The following is a 17,993-nucleotide window of genomic DNA, read 5'->3' on the forward strand; positions in this document are numbered from 1 at the left end:
ATTGTCCCCTCTCTCCACATTTCATTTATAAATTTATTACATAAATATACTCCAAAATGTAGAATAAACAAAAGACAGATTTAATACAAAACAAACAAATTAAGAAACAAACATAATACCTGACTCTGGGACACTTGAGGAATGTAATTATAACAAAAGATCACACAACGTGGCAGAGTTGTACTCGCAAAACAGAAACTATTAGCTAGAGAAAGTTTATCCAATAATATTGATCATTACTCTTGGCTTAGATAATTTATTCCTCTCCATCATCCACAAGGAAAATCCAACATTTAAGACAAATTATGTTTGTCATTATTGGCTTTGGTTATAAGAAAACAAAATGTTAAAAATTAGTACACATCCAACACATGAGTTCCCTTGAATTGAGGACAAAATTATGACCAACCAACGTAAAAATAAAAAAATCCACCTTTTCTCCATATATAGTTTCCCCAACAATTAAGTAGCTACATATTTTCATTGCCTATAAATAACTTTATGATCAATAAAATGATCTGCAATCTGAAGAATCTTCACAACACATGCAAAAATTAAGAACACAGCACGGCCTGTGATGTGACCCTTCACCTGGACGCTGACCTCATGCTGAATCAGGGTCTTAACAAAGTCGTAATCATCTCTAACGACGTCATCAGCTCTTACATGTGACCTGTGTTAATGTTTCAGTCATGAGATGAGCTCACTCAGACTTTAAAACAACTCCACTTTGGGGTATTCTCTAAATAATAATGATAGACTTTTCTGTCATGAAAATAAAAATTAGGTGGTATTAAATCACGATAAAGGCGATCGATAAGCAGTGGTTTCTTCTGTGAGTTCAGACTGGCCGGCGTCAAGCAGCGCCACTAACATCCATGCTGTGAGGCATTGGAGGGTTTACAACAAGGTGGCAGTTATGATAAACATGCAGACACATAAAACTGCAAAATTTAAATCAACCTAAACAAACCTTGCGTAAAGATTAAAACAAATCAACTGAAAGAAAACTGAGAAAAACATAGTCATTCATACTTGATCTCAAGCAGTGTACTACATGTAGAGCGCAGTTAAATAAAACCAGGAACACATACAAGGATAAATCTGTAGAAAAAAAGTTTGAGTGTAATATAGAAAATTAAATTATTACAGTATATATATATGCATGTTGACCTATAGAGAAATAAAAATAAACACTTGCACCAGAAAAGTGTGCTTTAAAAAAATCTGAGCAGGTCCCCAGTACTAATATGTAAACATCATACAGTATCAGACCTTAAAAAATAAACAACAATCCTGTGATCATGTGGCTAAATAAAATTCAGATATGTGAAAAAAAAAGAGTTGTCTAAACAAACCCTCAAATTAGAGGCCGATTCATTCAAAACTAACAGGAAATCAGCTTTTTTTAAAAACTATATATACTTTTGACAGAACAGAGTGGAGGGTTGAGTGTGTTGCTGTGGTGATCCGCCTCCTCGTTGGGTCCCTGGTCCCTGTGTGATGTGCTGTTGATGAGGTTGAGCAGTGGCTGTTTGGACATGAAGGGATGTCAATGTTCAAGAGAGGAATAAAAGTTTCCCTGTTTGGGTTTTTTTTGTTGTTGTTTTTTCCTTTCATCCCAGTGAGTAAGAGAGAGAGAGGGAGAGAGAGAAAGAGAAAGAGAAAGAGAGACCTGTACACAGCGTGACGTGTGTCCTGTGTTAATAGGCTTCTTTCTGAGTGTGCATCTGATCCTGGATCCTCTGCAGCATCTCCTGCATCCGGCGTAACTGTGGGGGTGAGATGAGACAAATGTTAGCGCGATGCTGTGACTCATGCACGAGTTTACACATCCATGATTAACATTGATGGCAGCGGGAAGGTCTGACAACGTCAACAGGCCTTGCAGCAAATTATTCACACGTGACTGCACGGACGACACGTCAATACCACTCAGCAGATCAGTGTGTGATTTATAGATTAGATCACGTGACCAACGCTCAAAGCAGGCAGGGCTCCTCCACCTGCCTTTTCTCTTCACTACAGAATATTCAATATTTAAAAAAGCAGCATTTCAAGATACTAAAATATACTATATAGGAAACATTTATTTTCTCTTAACAATCAGATTTACTGTAACATTTGTTGCTGTCTGCACTGTGATGTGATTTTGCTTTGTGTAGTACAGATGATCACATTTCTGACACAGTGTGATTGTACAGTTCTACAGTGACATTGTCATGTTTGACCAAATTTTAATGTTGTTAACACAGAAAATAAAAAAAGAGCAACTGAGGGAAAGAAAGTCATTTTATTTGATTTATCCATTATAAATATATTTCTGGGGAATAAACAGGAAAAGGGAAGGTCCTGATAGTAAATCATGAACACAGATGAACAATCAGTTGTATCTGTTTATAAAAAACACTTAAACCGTACATAATTATATATTTATTCTTAATGAAACTCCTTAATATAAAGGATAAGTTCAAGTCTATATTAATACAACACTCACATCCTTATATGTACATTAAAAATGAAATCAGTTGTTGTAAATGTTCCTGCTGTCTATACAGGCTGCTAAGAAATAACTTGCTAAAGTGATTTCAATGTAAGTGAGGATAAAATCCACATCCCTCGTTCAGTGCAAAAAAAAATTAAGCTAATATGCATCAGCAATCTGAGTTAAGATCTTCAAAGCTACAGTCTTCTTAGGATGAAATTACCTCTTTGTATTTCCATGGACAGAATAAATTGTGAAGATATCTACTTGGTTTGTTTAACTCTGACTGCTGAAGCCTAATTTTATCTTCAGCTGAAGACAAATATTAAAATAGAGAATTTATGCATGAAAAAAAGGCCTGTGGATTTTTTACATCGTTTAATTTTTTTAAACCTACTTTTTTTTTAGTGTTAATGAAGAAATCATCCCTACATGTGTGTTTTTTCATCCACTTCGCTTTACTCAATACGACTTGCACTAAATTATCTTTTTGCTTGCTGCTGTTCATACTGTGTGCGGTTTGACTTTAATCCCACCTTGAAGTTTAGAGGAGATTTCTTCACAGCCAGTAAAACCAGGATGACAGTTACAGTGACCAGTAACTCTTTCAATGTACATTTGGGCATGGGAGTATCGTTTTAGGGTAGACTTGGAAAAAATGTGAACGTATGTATCCTTTAAGTGGGACTCTAAAATAAAAACTTTGCATGGGCATTTGTCTAATATAGTATATACACATAATTCAAACAACAGGAAACTGCAGGGAGGGTTTGTTTTCTTCTATGAATAATTCCTTTAATAATTGTATCTTCAGACCACTGCCAACTCTGTTGATGAAGCTAAAAACAATCTGTAACATTTCATAGTCATTTTTAGTTTAGCCCTTGAATGTCCCACACTGTTTCGTCTTAGCGGTTAAACTACATCGGCAGTATTGACATAAATATTGGACGAGGTTTAAAGCAGTGTTGACTCTTTCAAAAGTGAAAGTATAAAATGTACTTAGTCCGAGGTAAAATATGCGTTTCGCTTTAAGTAGCCAAACAAACCTGATGGATTTCATGCGTGATGAGGTCCAAGGTTTTTCTACGCTCGCTAACCTGAGGAGGGGAGTTGGTAAACACTCTGAAACTCCCATCTGTCTGCAGCTTTAACACGAGGCGCCGCTGTGAGTACAGGCGACATATACAGTGTTTCCAAATCAAGCGTAAACTGCATGATTTGAAGCAGAAGGCTCTTTTTTTCTACCCACAGTTCAAAGCTTCAGAAGACTTGAGGACATGGGGAGTAGGGGTGTGTGTGAGTGTGTAATAACTCGTGTTTTTTGAGGCTACTCATTGTCAACCCCAGAAAACACGACCTGGACGTGCTTCAAAGAAAGCTTCTAGATAAACAAAATCTGTGAGCTAAAAGAACTCAGAGCGCTTCATCGGCCTTCAGGTCTGAGTGTGTCTCTGGGTCGGGCTGAGGGTCTGAGTGCTCGCGGTGGTCAGAATTGTGTTCGAGCTTGTGCTTGTGGTCGTGATCGTGGTGTTGATGTGACTCCGTTTCGTGGTTGGCGTGCCGTACCTCCTCGTCTTTCTCTCGGATGAGTTTTTCTGTGTCGCTGTCCATCATGTCGGGCACCATGGGGATGGGGAAGTCTGTGCCGCTCTCTCTGGTTAGTTTACTGCAGGCAGACACAGGTTACAGTCACACATTCAACATTAGTATGTCCAGTTGGGTTTTTTTTCCGAAAGCGACTCAGTGTTTCATTGACAAGTCAACATTTCACTGTTCATTTTTTTTTGTCAAGCCGAGCTCCCAGTATTTCTTACATTTACACTCTTTATGCAGATGTTACTATTTTCCGACACAAAGGGTGAGGTTCAAATGATAGGTGAAGTGTTTGAATGCCTTAAACTTGGCTACGTGAATCAAGAACAACTTTCACTAAGCTGCCATAACGTTCAAGTAGCAGAAAATCACACTGCAGTGTAACCTTGTTGAGCGTGTTGAGGTTATACATTAGAGCCCAGAAACCACCTAAGCAGATGAAAGATTGTAGAAAGTTTAATGGCAATTAATCAAAGAGTTATTTCAGTCCGGACCAAAGTGGTGAACCAATCGACATCCACAAAGTTGTGACACTAATGCTGCTAAAAATACTAAATCGGAGAATCAAGAAATGTTTGTGCCTGTGAGGATAAATGTAGGAAAACTTCTAACCATAACCTAAAACATTAAATAACATTTAAATTACAAGGATATACATTTATATTATATATACATTGTATCTTAATACCTGAATGTCTAATATTTGTTTTAATGTAATATCAACTTCCAATGTCCGCAAAAATAAGTCCTGTTGAGCTTTGTGTGTGTCGTACTTGCGATTGCGTTCCTTTACAACCATGCGGGTCATGCTCTGGATGCACTGGGCTCTGTAGTTCTCGTAGTGGGTCTCCCGGGTCACGTCTTTCAGGTCTTGCATGTGCGTGCGAACGAGCATGTTCCTCAGCTTCACGAAATCACAGTGTGCCGAGTTCTCCACTGTGAATCACAGCGTCAAGATAAAATTCAACAAACTGCTAATACTGAATCAATACTGCCTGCAGGAAAATACATGGGTCAAGCGTCATCACACAATTTACCTTTATGTACCTAAATATAAAACACACGCAGCCTTGTCCAGACTCTAAAAACTTAAACTCAGGACAGACTTGAAGAAGGGACCTACCTTCTACGATGCCCCAGGGGTACAGACGGCCTCGCACCCTCTTGCCTTTGGCCTCCACCACTGTGTTGCTGCCAATTACTGCAAAAGGGATGCTTTCCTTATGGGGGGGGTGGGGGGGGTAATGATTAATGATTAACAAATCATTACATTGTTTCATTAAGCTGTGGAGAGTGGTTTTGGATGGTTCGATGCAGCACAGAATGGTGCAGTGCAGATGTGTTTATATCTTACGTGCCTTTGTGTGGGTCTTTTTAACAGTCCTCATGTCTGCTCACTCACATTTGAAGCTTCAATACATATTTTTAAACATAAGTTATAACTTGATTTATTTTCACACTCTCCTCTTCCAATTTTTTTAACATGATGCTTTTATAAGAGTGACAGTGTGAGAAGAGCAGAGACAGACTGGCTCATTAAGACTGTGTAGTCCGTAGTAGACAGTTAAGGTTATATGGCTTATATATTCATTCATCAGCATCATTACAGTATTATTCTAATTGATGTGATCTGCACTACAATGAAGAGTAGTGATGCGTTTCATGTGACCCATAACAGCATCCTGCTATGAATGAATTAAAAATGAAAGTGTCTGTTGCTTCACTGTCATTTCTATTTCCAATAATCTATTAACAACTCTTGAAGTCTTGATCTTGATGCAGTGACTTTCTTTGCAATGAAAACATTTTAACAAAGTGCAGCGCTGATTCAAAAGCTTGAGAGCCCCAAACCATAGAAAAGACAACAGGAAGAAAGGAGGGAAAGACATCTGTCAACTTCTGCTCTCACCTTCAGCTCGTGGTCCTGCTGCTTAAACTCTTCGTCCTCGTCAGAGTCACAGTCAGGGAACTGGTATATCTTGATACCATACTGATCAATCTCCTCTCTGATCTGCAGGGAACCACACAGAGGAGAAAGGGCAGAGTCAAAACATGTATTTTGAATGTAAAATGTGACACAAGTGGAGACTGTCTATCACTGCCAAGAAACTAATAAAAGGGAATTTCTATACTATGCAGTGTAATTTATGTTTAGATCAACAATTCATCAACCAGAATAAGACTTGCCTTGATTTTCTTTTTCTTGACCTCACTCGGGGTGAGCGTGTCTGCTTTGGCCAAGATGGGGACGATGTTGACTTTCTCATGCAGAGCTTTCATAAATTCCACATCCAGAGGCCGAAGGCTAGAAAAAAAGACAACAGTACAGTGAGACACAGTGATGTCTGTGTATGACTTTAACTAGGAGGTGATATTTTTAACTGTTAGAAATCATAGCTGCATCAGACAGACATTTATTTTTTCCTGTCCTCCTTTAGTCTATTGTGAAACAGGTGAATCAACAGAGACACAGACCTGATTTGAAAATGTATGACGGCAGCATAAAGACACTGATTTCACATACATTTAAGCTGTAAGATGATGTGCGGCAGTGAGAGCCAGCTGGATGTTTGATCAGTGGTGGCAGATGTTTGCTCTGGTATGTAATGACTGTGACTCATCAGCAGAGGGAGCAGTTTCTCCATCGCTGTGACTGTGAGATCCACTGAAGCATTAACTTCCAGGTTTATGGTAGATTTCTTCTGTAGTGAGCACACTGATGTGGATCAGTGCATGTGCACAAATGAACTGAATGGTACCACATCAGCACTCAGCAGAAACAATTGATTGGAGTGAAAGCATTGCACTGGATGTAAATTCACCTGAAGGCAGCTGAGAACTGCTTTAACTCTGAGAGAGCCTGCTGCATTAACAATTTATGGAGCTGAATCCACCATAAGAAAATACCGGTGTGCTAGATATTCACAGTAAATCTTGATTACTCAGCCGGCTTTGTGTGCAAGGCAAAAGCTGTGAATGAGTTAGCTGATCTGATGCATGAGTGAAATTGAAACTGGCTTTCATGCTCGCTCTCTGTTTTGATGCAAACACAAGCACAGTCATTCATACTGCAGTAAGAGGTTTATTATTTGGAGCAGAGTAGAGTAGAGAGAGGAGGTTAATAGTCTGTATATGAGCGCTGCAGCTTTGTCATACCCGTGACCGAAGGGTGAGATGAAATAGAGGCAGCAGTGCACGCGGTTGTCCTGGATGTTCTTGCGGTTGAGGCCGCTCTCGTCCCTGAAGTACTGCTCGAACTGCTGGTCGATGTAGTCAGCCACTGACTTCCAGCTAGAGCACAAACACACAGGGACATTCAGACTCTGAGGCAACGCTGCACTGTTTGATCTATTTGACTTTTATTCATGAAGGACTTTTACCATTCAGTGTTGTTTACAGCATCCCCGAACCCAGGGGTGTCCACAATGGTTAGCTTCAGTTTGACCCCTTTTTCTTCTATATCCACTGTGTGTTTGGTGATTTCTACTGTTTGTGTGATTCGCTCTGAAGACGGGACACAAACAGAACTTATTTTTAAATATCAGCTTTGTTATATTATGATAAAAAAATATATATCAAAAGATGTGGCTTCCTCACCTTCAGCATTAAGCAGCTTCCTATCTTTGTAAAGATCTGTGAGAAACAGACTGTTGACCAGGGTGGACTTTCCCAGACCGGACTCCCCTTCAAACAAAGAACAACAAAGAGAAAGAACGAGCTTAAACTTTGTGATTAGTGATCTCTTCAGGCAGAGGTGGGCTTAAGATCAAATGTCTGCTAATGTGCAGACGAGGATTTACCTGCCACCATGAGGGTGAAGTCAAATCCCTTCTTGACAGACTTGCGGTGCACTTGGTTTGGCAGCGTTGCAAAACCTACATACTCCTTGTCCTGGTCCTAAAAATGAGTTAAAAAGAAGAGGAAGAAAAAAAAGAATACTTCAGGTATGCTCAAATTATCATAACATACACAGAGATTTGTAAAAAATAATTGTTCAGTTTTGTAATTAACCACAAGATTTGGTTGTCCTGTTTATTTTTAACCCAACGTTCCCACAAGAAGTTTGGCACCGGAAGTCAACAACACAACAAAATCAAAATGAAACACTGCCATCAATAAAAACCTTTTCCACCAGATGAACATCAGTCATCCTTTTTTTTAAATCACATAAAACAACAATTAGGCTTGTAGACAATCTTGTACTGTATCAGTCAGTCTGAAGAAGAAGTGCACACAAACAACATGGGCATGAAAATCAGAACTAAACCACAAAGATCTGGTTTATCGCCTCTGGATTTCCTGGCTGCGCCTCTCTGTGTTACCTCATTATTGTTGTAAGGGTCAAATCGACCCCAGGGGCTTTTGGGCCTGGGGGGACTGACGGGGAACGACAAGTCAAACTCCACACTTCTGCTCTGCGGCAAACTGGGGTCTGAACCCGAATCAGACTGTGCCCTACCCGCCACAGGGGGGCGCAAATAAGACGGGGTGTGGGGGCGGTCTTCGCCCTCAGCTTCCCTGTCTGCATCATGAGCCTCGTGGCCATGATGATGTTGGTGGGGTTGGTGGTCGTGCCCTCCGTGGTGGTGAGGGTCTTGCAAAATGTTCTCCACCTCTGAGTCATCTGATTGGCTCGAATGCTGGAAGGACGCCAAGGTTGAAGGGGTGTGGATGAGGCAGTGCAGAGGAACAGGTGGCAAAAAAAACAAAAGGTGGAGGAGAAGATAGGTAGAGGAAAAGTAAAGTATAAAAGCGAAAGAGATGCAGAGAGCAGAAAGTTTTAAAAACAGTCGCAGCTTTTGGCTGTAAACTCTACAGAGGAGATGCAGACTGTGTAATGAAGAGATGTGACTGTCTTACTGAGGCAGAGTCACAGTTTACAGTATTGAATATTGATTTTTGATGGGCAGGATTTGTTTTAGAGAGGAAATCTAAACGTCAAACATGGAGAAAGCTGCGAGAGATTGTAAATTTTACTTTGTGACGGAATATACTGTTTGTTTTTTCTGACATAAACTTAAAATACGATCTCAGCTGGTACAGAACTCTGAACAGGTGGACTCTCATAATAGTTCAAGCTTCCTGAATGCGGAGTCTTATTTTGATCATAGTGTGTTTTTAAACTACAGTCAAATAGCAAACTATAACAGGTTATAGCACAAAGTCATGCCATTAAACTGGAGCTTTCACTAACCAGTGACATGAGGAGGGGTCATGTTGGAGTTGAACAATAATAGCAGTCATCTATCTTAGTGGATTTGTTTTTTGTGACCATGAATCTAACATTGAATGAGCTGCAGTACTTGGGTCTAAGTTTAATTGTACATTCCTTGAAGCGGAGAGTTAACTGCCATCAGTTTTTCCACCATCACGGTTATACATTTCCTGTCACTTTGTGTGTTTTGCAGAGCTAATCTGTTTCTTCATGGTTGTGTTAATAAAAACCTTCTTGAAGGACAATTTAAAACATTTGGATAAATAATCTTTTCTTCATTTATGGATTTCCAGTGGTTATAATTGCTGAGCTTTCACAAAGCTACAATAAGAAAGAACTAGAGTAGCTTTTCTCTGAAAGAGGACATGCAGCTCCTAGTTCAGGTTGCTGTGCTCACTCTGGACTCCCTGCTAGTCACGAACAAAGATAAATAATGCAGCGGCACTAAGAAAGCAACAAAGCCATTTAAATGCAGCTGAAGGCCCATTGTGACTCTGCACTCGTGATATGTTTATGCACTATACATTAGCTGAGGAGTAAAAGTAGAGTGAGTTGCTGTGGCAGGAAAAGAAAGGAATAAAGAAAAAGTCCTCCATTTCTTGTTTTTTTGTGTGTAGAAAGAGAAATTTGAAGCTTAACAGTTAACGTTGTTTGTTTGTTGTGGCCGAATCATCTGATGACTGACTAGAAGGAGAGTTTAAGAGGGAGTTCAGGACTTTGGGGGTGTCACCGGTACCTGTTCAGCATCATGGTCCGAACCGTAATTAGGGGGGGCAGGGCAGGGGGGGTCCTGCTCGTCTGATGAAGAGTGAACCTCATGGTCACTTTCCTCCATTGCAACTGGGGCTACAGAGCACTCTGCAATCTCCAACCAGAAGGGAGCACGCACGTGAAGAGAGAGAGAGAGAGAAGGGGGTAGAAAGAAGCAGGACACCCAGACAGTCCGCCATGAGGAAATTATGGGGTTGAAAGATCAGGGCGGTTTGATGGTGTGAAGAGGAGTGAATTTTGATCAGGCAGGACAAGAAGGAAGATGAAAAAAAAAACATTAAATGATTAAATATTGCCAAAGAAGTGACATATGAAACAACACCTATATTTATCACAGGAAGTCGTGCAAACCAGATAAGTCGAGTGTTTGGTTGAGTAACCAGCGAGATGCATACTGGTATTTTGAGCTCGGTTGTATCCTGTCTCACAGTCTAACAGTGTAACGTTGGTCTGATCTGGCCTCCTGCCACCACAGCACTGCCTAATGTGATTAGTTCCTCTGATATCTTCCTATTTAGTGTTTCATGCACCAACAAAAATGCACGACTCCAGCCAATATCAGTGCCATTAGATAAGATTATCTGCTCCAGCTGCAGTTACATAATGCAAAGACTCATTGAAAGTTAAATGAAAACATCTAACACCGACGTTAAACACACTTCTGCCCAGACGGACTTCAAAAACTACTATTCTGCTGCAAAGTTTTCACTTTTAGTTTCCCAGATGAAGTGTGATTTCCTTCCATCGTTGTTCAATTGGAGTTAAAAAGCTTATCCTGTAATCCTAAAAAAAAAATCCTGTCATCTCTACATTAGTTTCTGTGTCATCCATCTGTGGCCCACAGTTTTAATTATGCTGGGATTTAGAGCTTAAGGGCAGAGGAGAAATTGATAGTTTCACAGTTTAGGAAATCAGTGACCTGTTTTCCTGCACTGCAACCAAAGCACAGAGATCAATGTCCAGCATGGTCAGTGCTGTGTCCTACATAGAAGAGACGGTCGATCTAAAACCTTTGACAAGTCTAGAGCAAAACTACATTCAAAGTTTAGCATTCAATTTTGTATTTTTGCTTTTTTAGTGCAGAAATACTTGAGATACTGAAATGATTGACAGCAATCAACAATCAGATGTAACCTGTAGCTGAATGTCACCCGCAGCGAATACATGAACAATAAAACACACTAAACCTAGTCTTCCTCAAAAAAGTGATCACTACAAAGTAAACCAATCATGCTCACCGTCCAAATGGAGCCTCACCTTTTCCTCTCACAGAGCCTCACCTGTGGTTCCTTTAATCAGAGTGTAAAGCCTCTTTTTCTTGTCTGTGTGTGAACTCCTCTTCATGCCCACTCCAGCAGGCAGCAGGAAACAGAGATCACGAGCCACAGTATTTATACACCTCCATCACAGGACGCTGCGTCCTTCACCCCCATCGAGTCACTCTGTGCCCCCAGGGGGGGAACTGATCATCAGCATTGACGAGCTATGCATCACTGTTCACAGGCTACAAACCAACCCACACATGAAACACACGCTGCACTCTGCCGCTGTGTTTTCTTAACACTTACACCTTGGAGCTGCATATCTCTTCATCAGATATGACTCAACATACAGTGCTGTGAAAAAGTATTTGCCCCCTTACGGATAACCTATTTTTTTGCACATTTGGCACACTTAAATGTTCTAGATCATCAAACAAATTCTAATATCAGACAAATATAGCCCAAGTAAATACAAAATGCAGTTTTTAAATGATGAATGAAAAAAACTATCCAAATCAACTTGGCCCTATGTGAAAAAGTAATTGCCCCCCATTGTCAAATCATGAATTAACTGTGATTAACCACATTTTTTGGAAAGCTGAGTTCAATTTCACTAGCCACACCCAGGCCTGATTACTGCCAGGCCTGTATAATCAAGAAATCACTTAAATAGAACCTGTCTGACAACATGAAGTAGGCTAAAAGATCTCAAAAAGCCACACATCATGCCGCGATCTAAAGAAATCCAAGAACAGATGAGAAACAAAGTAATTGACATTTATCAGTCTGGAAAGGGTTACAAAGCCGTTTCTAAGGCTTTGGGACTCCAGCGAACCACTGTGACAGCCATTATCCACAAATGGAGAAAACATGGAACAGTGGTGAACCTTCCCAGGAGTGGCCGGCCTACCAAAATTACTCCAAGAGCGCATCAACGACTCATCCAGGATTCACAAAAGAACCCAGAACAACATCTAAAGAACTGCAGGCCTCACTTGCCTCAGTTAAGGTCAGTGTTCATGATTCTATCATAAGAAAGACTGGGCAAAAATGGCATCCATGGTAGAGTTCCAAGGCGAAAACCACTGCTGACCAAAAAGAACACAAAGGGTTTGTCTCACATTTTCCAAAAAAACACCTGGATGATCCCCAAGACTTCTGGGAAAATATTCTGTGGACTGATGAGACAAAAGTGGAACTTTTTGGAAGGTGTGTGTCCCGTTACATCTGGCGCAAAACTAACATCATTTGATAAAAAGAACATCATACCAACAGTCAAACATGGTGGTGGTAGTGTGATGGTCTAGGACTGCTTCAGGGCCTGTACGACTTGCTGTGATTGATGGAACCATGAATTCTGCTCTCTATCAAAAAATCCTGAAGGAGAATGTCCGGCCATCAGTTCGTGACTTGAAGCTCAAGCGCACTTGGGTTATGCAGCAGGACAATGATCCGAAGCACACCAGCAAGTCCACCTCTGATTGGCTCAAAAAAAACAAAATTAAGGTTTTGGAGTGGTCTAGTCAAAGTCTGGACCTGAATCCAATCGAGATGCTGTGGCATGACCTTAAACGGGCCGTTCATGCTCAAACCCTCCAATGTGGCTGAATTAAAACTGTTCTGCAAAGAAGAATGGGCCAAAATTTCTCCACAGCGACGTGAAAGACTCATTGCTAGTAATCGCAAACGCTTGATTGCAGTTGTTGCAGCAACGGGTGGCTCAACCAGTTAAGTTAAGGGGGGCAATTACTTTTTCACATTGGTGATATAGGTTTTGAATAATTCTTTACTTTAAATAAATGGAATGATCATTTAAAAGCTGCATTTTATGTTCACTCTCATTGTCTTTTTCTTAAATTAAAGTTTCTTTGATGATCTGAAACATGTAAGTGTCAAAAACAGAAAATTTGGTAGGGGGCAAATACTTTTTCACAGCACTGTACATCAACAGTTAACACCATCAACACCTGTATGGCTAATACAAGCACCGACTGCTTGACGGCTCAGTCTAGCAAACGAATCGCTGTAGTACTACTGTACAATAAAGGTAACCTGTGTTTCCACCAAAATGAATCTCCAGAGGATCTGCAGTCTATTCCCATCTGCCATCTTCTCTTCAGTCTCATCAGCAATCACCACCACCAGTGTCTGGACTTCATGGGGGATCTACATATATATGCAGCCGTTCAGAGATGATTCCTCATGGAGTTCAAGCGCCAAAGACTTTGTCATTACTAAGATTTTGTTCATTACATATTTACAATAAATATCTTTCTATTCAGTTGTCTCTCCTGATTGAACTGTATGCTGTGCTCACAATTTATATATTAAATATAACCCACTATGTTAATGACCTCTCTAATTAAGCTAATGAATGCATTCATTACCAACTATTTATATGCCAACGTACTTGTGTAACACATTAAGCATTAAGGAGATCTACTCATTCATGTGTAAATTTATGCAGCATGCTGCTCCAAAATGTAATTGAGTATGGACTCTGGAGGGTTTATTGTCTTTAAAAGCCAGACCGAAAGACCGAGAGACACCATGACGAACAAAATGTAACAGGATAAAACCTACAACAGCTAAACCACCAGACATTACACTTGTCTAGCCATCCTTTCCTCTTTCTTCCTATTTTGTGTTAATGTTAAAACTTGCATTTAAATGTATGTTACGGTATTTTACTCATTAAAATACCCTCTTTCCCTCAGCAGCATTCCTGAACATGACCCTACCTTTAGAGATGGGTCACAGCTTTCTTCTTTAAGCCACACATGCTGAAGTGTCTAGTTACACTGTCTTTAAATCTGAGGGATGAAGCGTGACCGTGTGCAGGTAGCAGACTCACTCTCCCACTGAACCAATCTGGCCATCAGTGCAAGATGTGAATATCCTTTATAATAAAGCCACAGCGGAAAAGCTACGGCATACAATGAGGGAAGGAATTTGATAATAAATGGGATCTTTGGTTTTATGTGTGTCCAGCTGTCCAAAAACACAATTTCCTCCCTTTTTTATTTGACGTTATGACAGTCAGCTGGAAGGGAAAATGCAAGAATCAACAGAGTTTACAGCAGCTCGAGAACAAAAGTGTTTGCTATGGAGAGCAGTTTTATTGATGACATCATCCCTTCCAGCAAGACAAACTGTCCAATCAGAGCCACTTGATATTCCTGGCACACAGCTGTGCAGTAGGAAAATTAGGAAAAGCTTGAGGTTTAATGTCTGTATTCCCACCTTCAGGAAAATGGATACAGGAGAATTATGATGCTTAAGAAACTTTAGAAGTTCAATAGAGAAGAGAAATTTAATCAGATTTTACTGTGTGCAATTTTTCCTAAAGCAAATATTTCCACTAGCAAAGATCCAAACTTTATTAAGCCGTTTAATTTTGACAGAAGCAGTAGCATTCGATCCTTTGCTTGGATTAAATCCCACTGAAACGCTCACTCAGCACTGCAGTCCAGGTGGAAGATTGTTGCACTATTACTCGTCAACTCTTCCAAAAATTACCACAAAAAGCTAAGATTACATAACAGAAGAAAGCATGATGGAAACAGCTGGCTCAGTAAAGTGTTAAAAGCAGAAACTTCTATTATCAGCAAACCAACATCTACTGTCGGACAGCCTGTCCTCTCTGTTTCACATCAGATAAAACATCCTTTTTGAGGAATTTCCTAAAAGTCGGTTCAAACTCAAAAGCATGAGCACTTCCTACACTTTACTGCAAACAGGAAAAAAACAAGTTAGGTCATACTATGTGAAACAGATCGATTGATTGAATGTCATTACAAACATCAATCCACCTCTGGTCAGCCATACAGAAAATCTGCACCACATTTTTCATCATCATGCTTGGTTTGGTTGTTGCTTATAGGTTATATTAATGTTAGTGACAGTATATATATGATATATCAGTATTTATTTACTGATTTTGAACATAGTAGTTCAACCAATCCCAACATTTTACCTTAAAAAAGCAAAACTTTTTTTTTGGTTATTTAAAATAGTGAAAAGAGATCCAACAAACATGAAATCAACAAAATGTGGCCTAACTTCCCAAAAATGTCTCCTCATCCCTATTCTTCAGTATCAATTATTCAATGTAAAAACAATCTTCTATAACTAGAATATAATTTAATGGGCTCTGACATCAATTTCACACATTTTCATTAGGCTACCACACAGTCTCCCACGGGAACTGGTCTCAGCTGAGACCTGAACCAATTACAGTTTCCATAACTGGACAAAGTGACATTTCAGTTCCTGTTGAGAGTCAGTTTGTTACGAATGACAACTGGAAACCTTTAACATCAGTGCTGGTGTGCAGAGTTTGTTGGTGATGAAACAGACTAAATAATCCTCAGACCAGGTGAAACCAGAGTGTGCTGGTTCAGGTCTAAAGTGGAGTGATCAGGAACTAAAAACACAAAAGCTCAAAAACTAAGCTACTTAGTATGTGACAGAATAAACCTACTTATAGAACAATATACATATCCTAAAAAAGGAAACACTCATTCACAATATACACACAGTCAAATAAATCAGATGGAGAAAATTAAACATGAACAGGAATATTACATTTTTGTAATGACAGCAACTGCTTCTTGAGGATTTTCTGAAAAACTGCCAAACACATCCTAGTTGTGTTTCGATGCCTGAACTTCAGCCTGTGCCTAGTCTGAGATATCGACTCTGGAAGAGACGTTGTCCTGGAACGTCCTGTTTGTTATGTGAAATCATTAAGTGGGGCTGAAGCCACAATTTGACCACAGAGCTGTTTATTGCACGCAGTCCAGACCAACAGATTCAGTGATTTTAATCAAATTTAATAAGCAGTCTGAGGCTAATGATAGGCTGTCGCACAACCACTAAGACAAACACTATCCTCTGTCATCATTACATGAAAGCTTGTCAAATATACCTTTGTAAATTAGTAGAGTAAGAATGTTGAGGTACACACAGGATTTTACGCTGGACCTAAAATCTTCACGGCCAGCCAGTGCAGCCCCTGAGAAACAATTGAAGGACATGAAACCCAATTCAACATAAACAAGTTGTGTGGCTGCCTACACTGCTTTGTTACTGTTGGATCATGGTCGTGGGTTTGGCTGCCATACTGCTGATAGATGATGATTTGCTGCATAAAACGCAGCTCTCGGGGGGGAAAGCCTACTTCAAATGTTCCCTGTATGACATGGGAAATGCAATCAGAAACTGCCAAAAGTCATAAAGAAACTACACAGCATGTGTTATTGACCTTCTATGATGAAAGCAGATTTCAGCTTGTGAGGAAATGTAGTCGACAGAGTCGTTTATAATCCAGCTACAGTAATTACTAAGCTATTATTCAATGAATGCTAAATCATTTTTTCTTGGCAAGCTTCACCCCTTCTGGCAGGAATGCTTACTTAACAGTACGCTGGTGAAGAGAAGTGTGAGAGAGTCTTTACATCACTTTACTTCACATAGAATAAACGCATATCTTTTGGACATTTTAATCTTAAACATCCCAACATCTACTTATAATTTTGTATAATTCATATTTTATTTTATTTATCAAATATTTTATTTTCATTATTTGCTGTTGTTGTTTCCCTTTTCTGTCTTTGTAAGTGACTCGATGTCATTGTAAATGAGGGTCACTCAATGATCTCTGGAGTATAAATATAAAGACACTTTATAGTCACTGTGGGCTTGAGCGCCTCCTGGATTTTAGACTGTTCTTAATAGAAAAGTGTTAATATATAATTGGTTATTCAAAGGCACGTCACAAACAATCTATGTTTATTTCTCTTCAAAATGTGAAAGTTGTCGAATTCACAGGCTGAATACCAGTGAGGTTTCCCCTTGTGGTGAGGCCAGTAACAGGTGGTGAAGTGAGCCATGTGCGCTCTGTGTGAATACTGTGGTTGTTTGGATAGTTATAGCAGCGCTCTGTGTGAAGCTGGCTCAGGACTGAGAGAGAGAGAGAGAGACAGACATAGCCAGTTATTTTAAATATCTTGTTATTCCTCCCAGTAACTTCACAGAAAATTCCAATTATTTGTGCAAAAGTCATATCTGTGCACACAGCCCCGTCACATGGATGAATGGTCAAGCCTGTGCCTGTGTGTGTGTGTGTGTGTGGCTTCATGAGGATTATCTAATCTCAGACACATGCAAACTGTGCGTGTACGAGGGAAACCTTGAGCTACAGACAACCTCTGTGTGTTGTGAGGTTAGGAGGGAAAAACAAAGAGCAACTCACACACACACACACACACACACACACACACACACACACACACACACACACACACACACACACACACACACACACACACACACACACACACACACACACACACACACACACACTTAATTGCAGGGTCAGCAAGAGGGAAAGCAACAAGCACATACCTCTGAATCACTGTTTGCTTCAGAATTTGCTGCCATGTCGTCCCTTCACAACCAGCTGTGTCCCTTTAGTTTCACCAGAGGAAAGGCCTTGAAAAGCTCCACAGACTCAGTGTCACTTCTTTGGGTTAAGGGCACCCAGCGTTACATAAGAACATCTATTTTCCCCGCTTCACCAATCAACTGGCATCCAGTTTCCTTTTACACACCACTCCCACCCCCCCACTTAAGACTGGAGATGTCTTTTTTAAACAGGTAC

General features: G+C 40.0%; 1 protein-coding gene across 1 annotated transcript; it reads right to left on the minus strand.

The window, feature by feature from the left end:
- Nucleotides 1-1,703: 1,703 nt before the first annotated feature.
- Nucleotides 1,704-17,773, minus strand: septin4b (septin 4b). Its single transcript, XM_062419333.1, has 13 exons — nt 17,738-17,773; nt 10,033-10,161; nt 8,404-8,721; nt 7,882-7,978; nt 7,679-7,765; nt 7,462-7,585; nt 7,238-7,372; nt 6,269-6,386; nt 5,991-6,092; nt 5,205-5,301; nt 4,855-5,017; nt 4,055-4,154; nt 1,704-1,772 (listed from the first exon to the last, which is right to left on the minus strand). The coding sequence occupies exons 1-13, from the start codon at nt 17,771-17,773 to the stop codon at nt 1,704-1,706; spliced, it is 1,575 nt and encodes a 524-aa protein (XP_062275317.1).
- Nucleotides 17,774-17,993: the final 220 nt, after the last annotated feature.

Source organism: Scomber scombrus, chromosome 5, assembly GCF_963691925.1.
Source record: "Scomber scombrus chromosome 5, fScoSco1.1, whole genome shotgun sequence".
Lineage (NCBI taxonomy): Eukaryota > Metazoa > Chordata > Actinopteri > Scombriformes > Scombridae > Scomber > Scomber scombrus.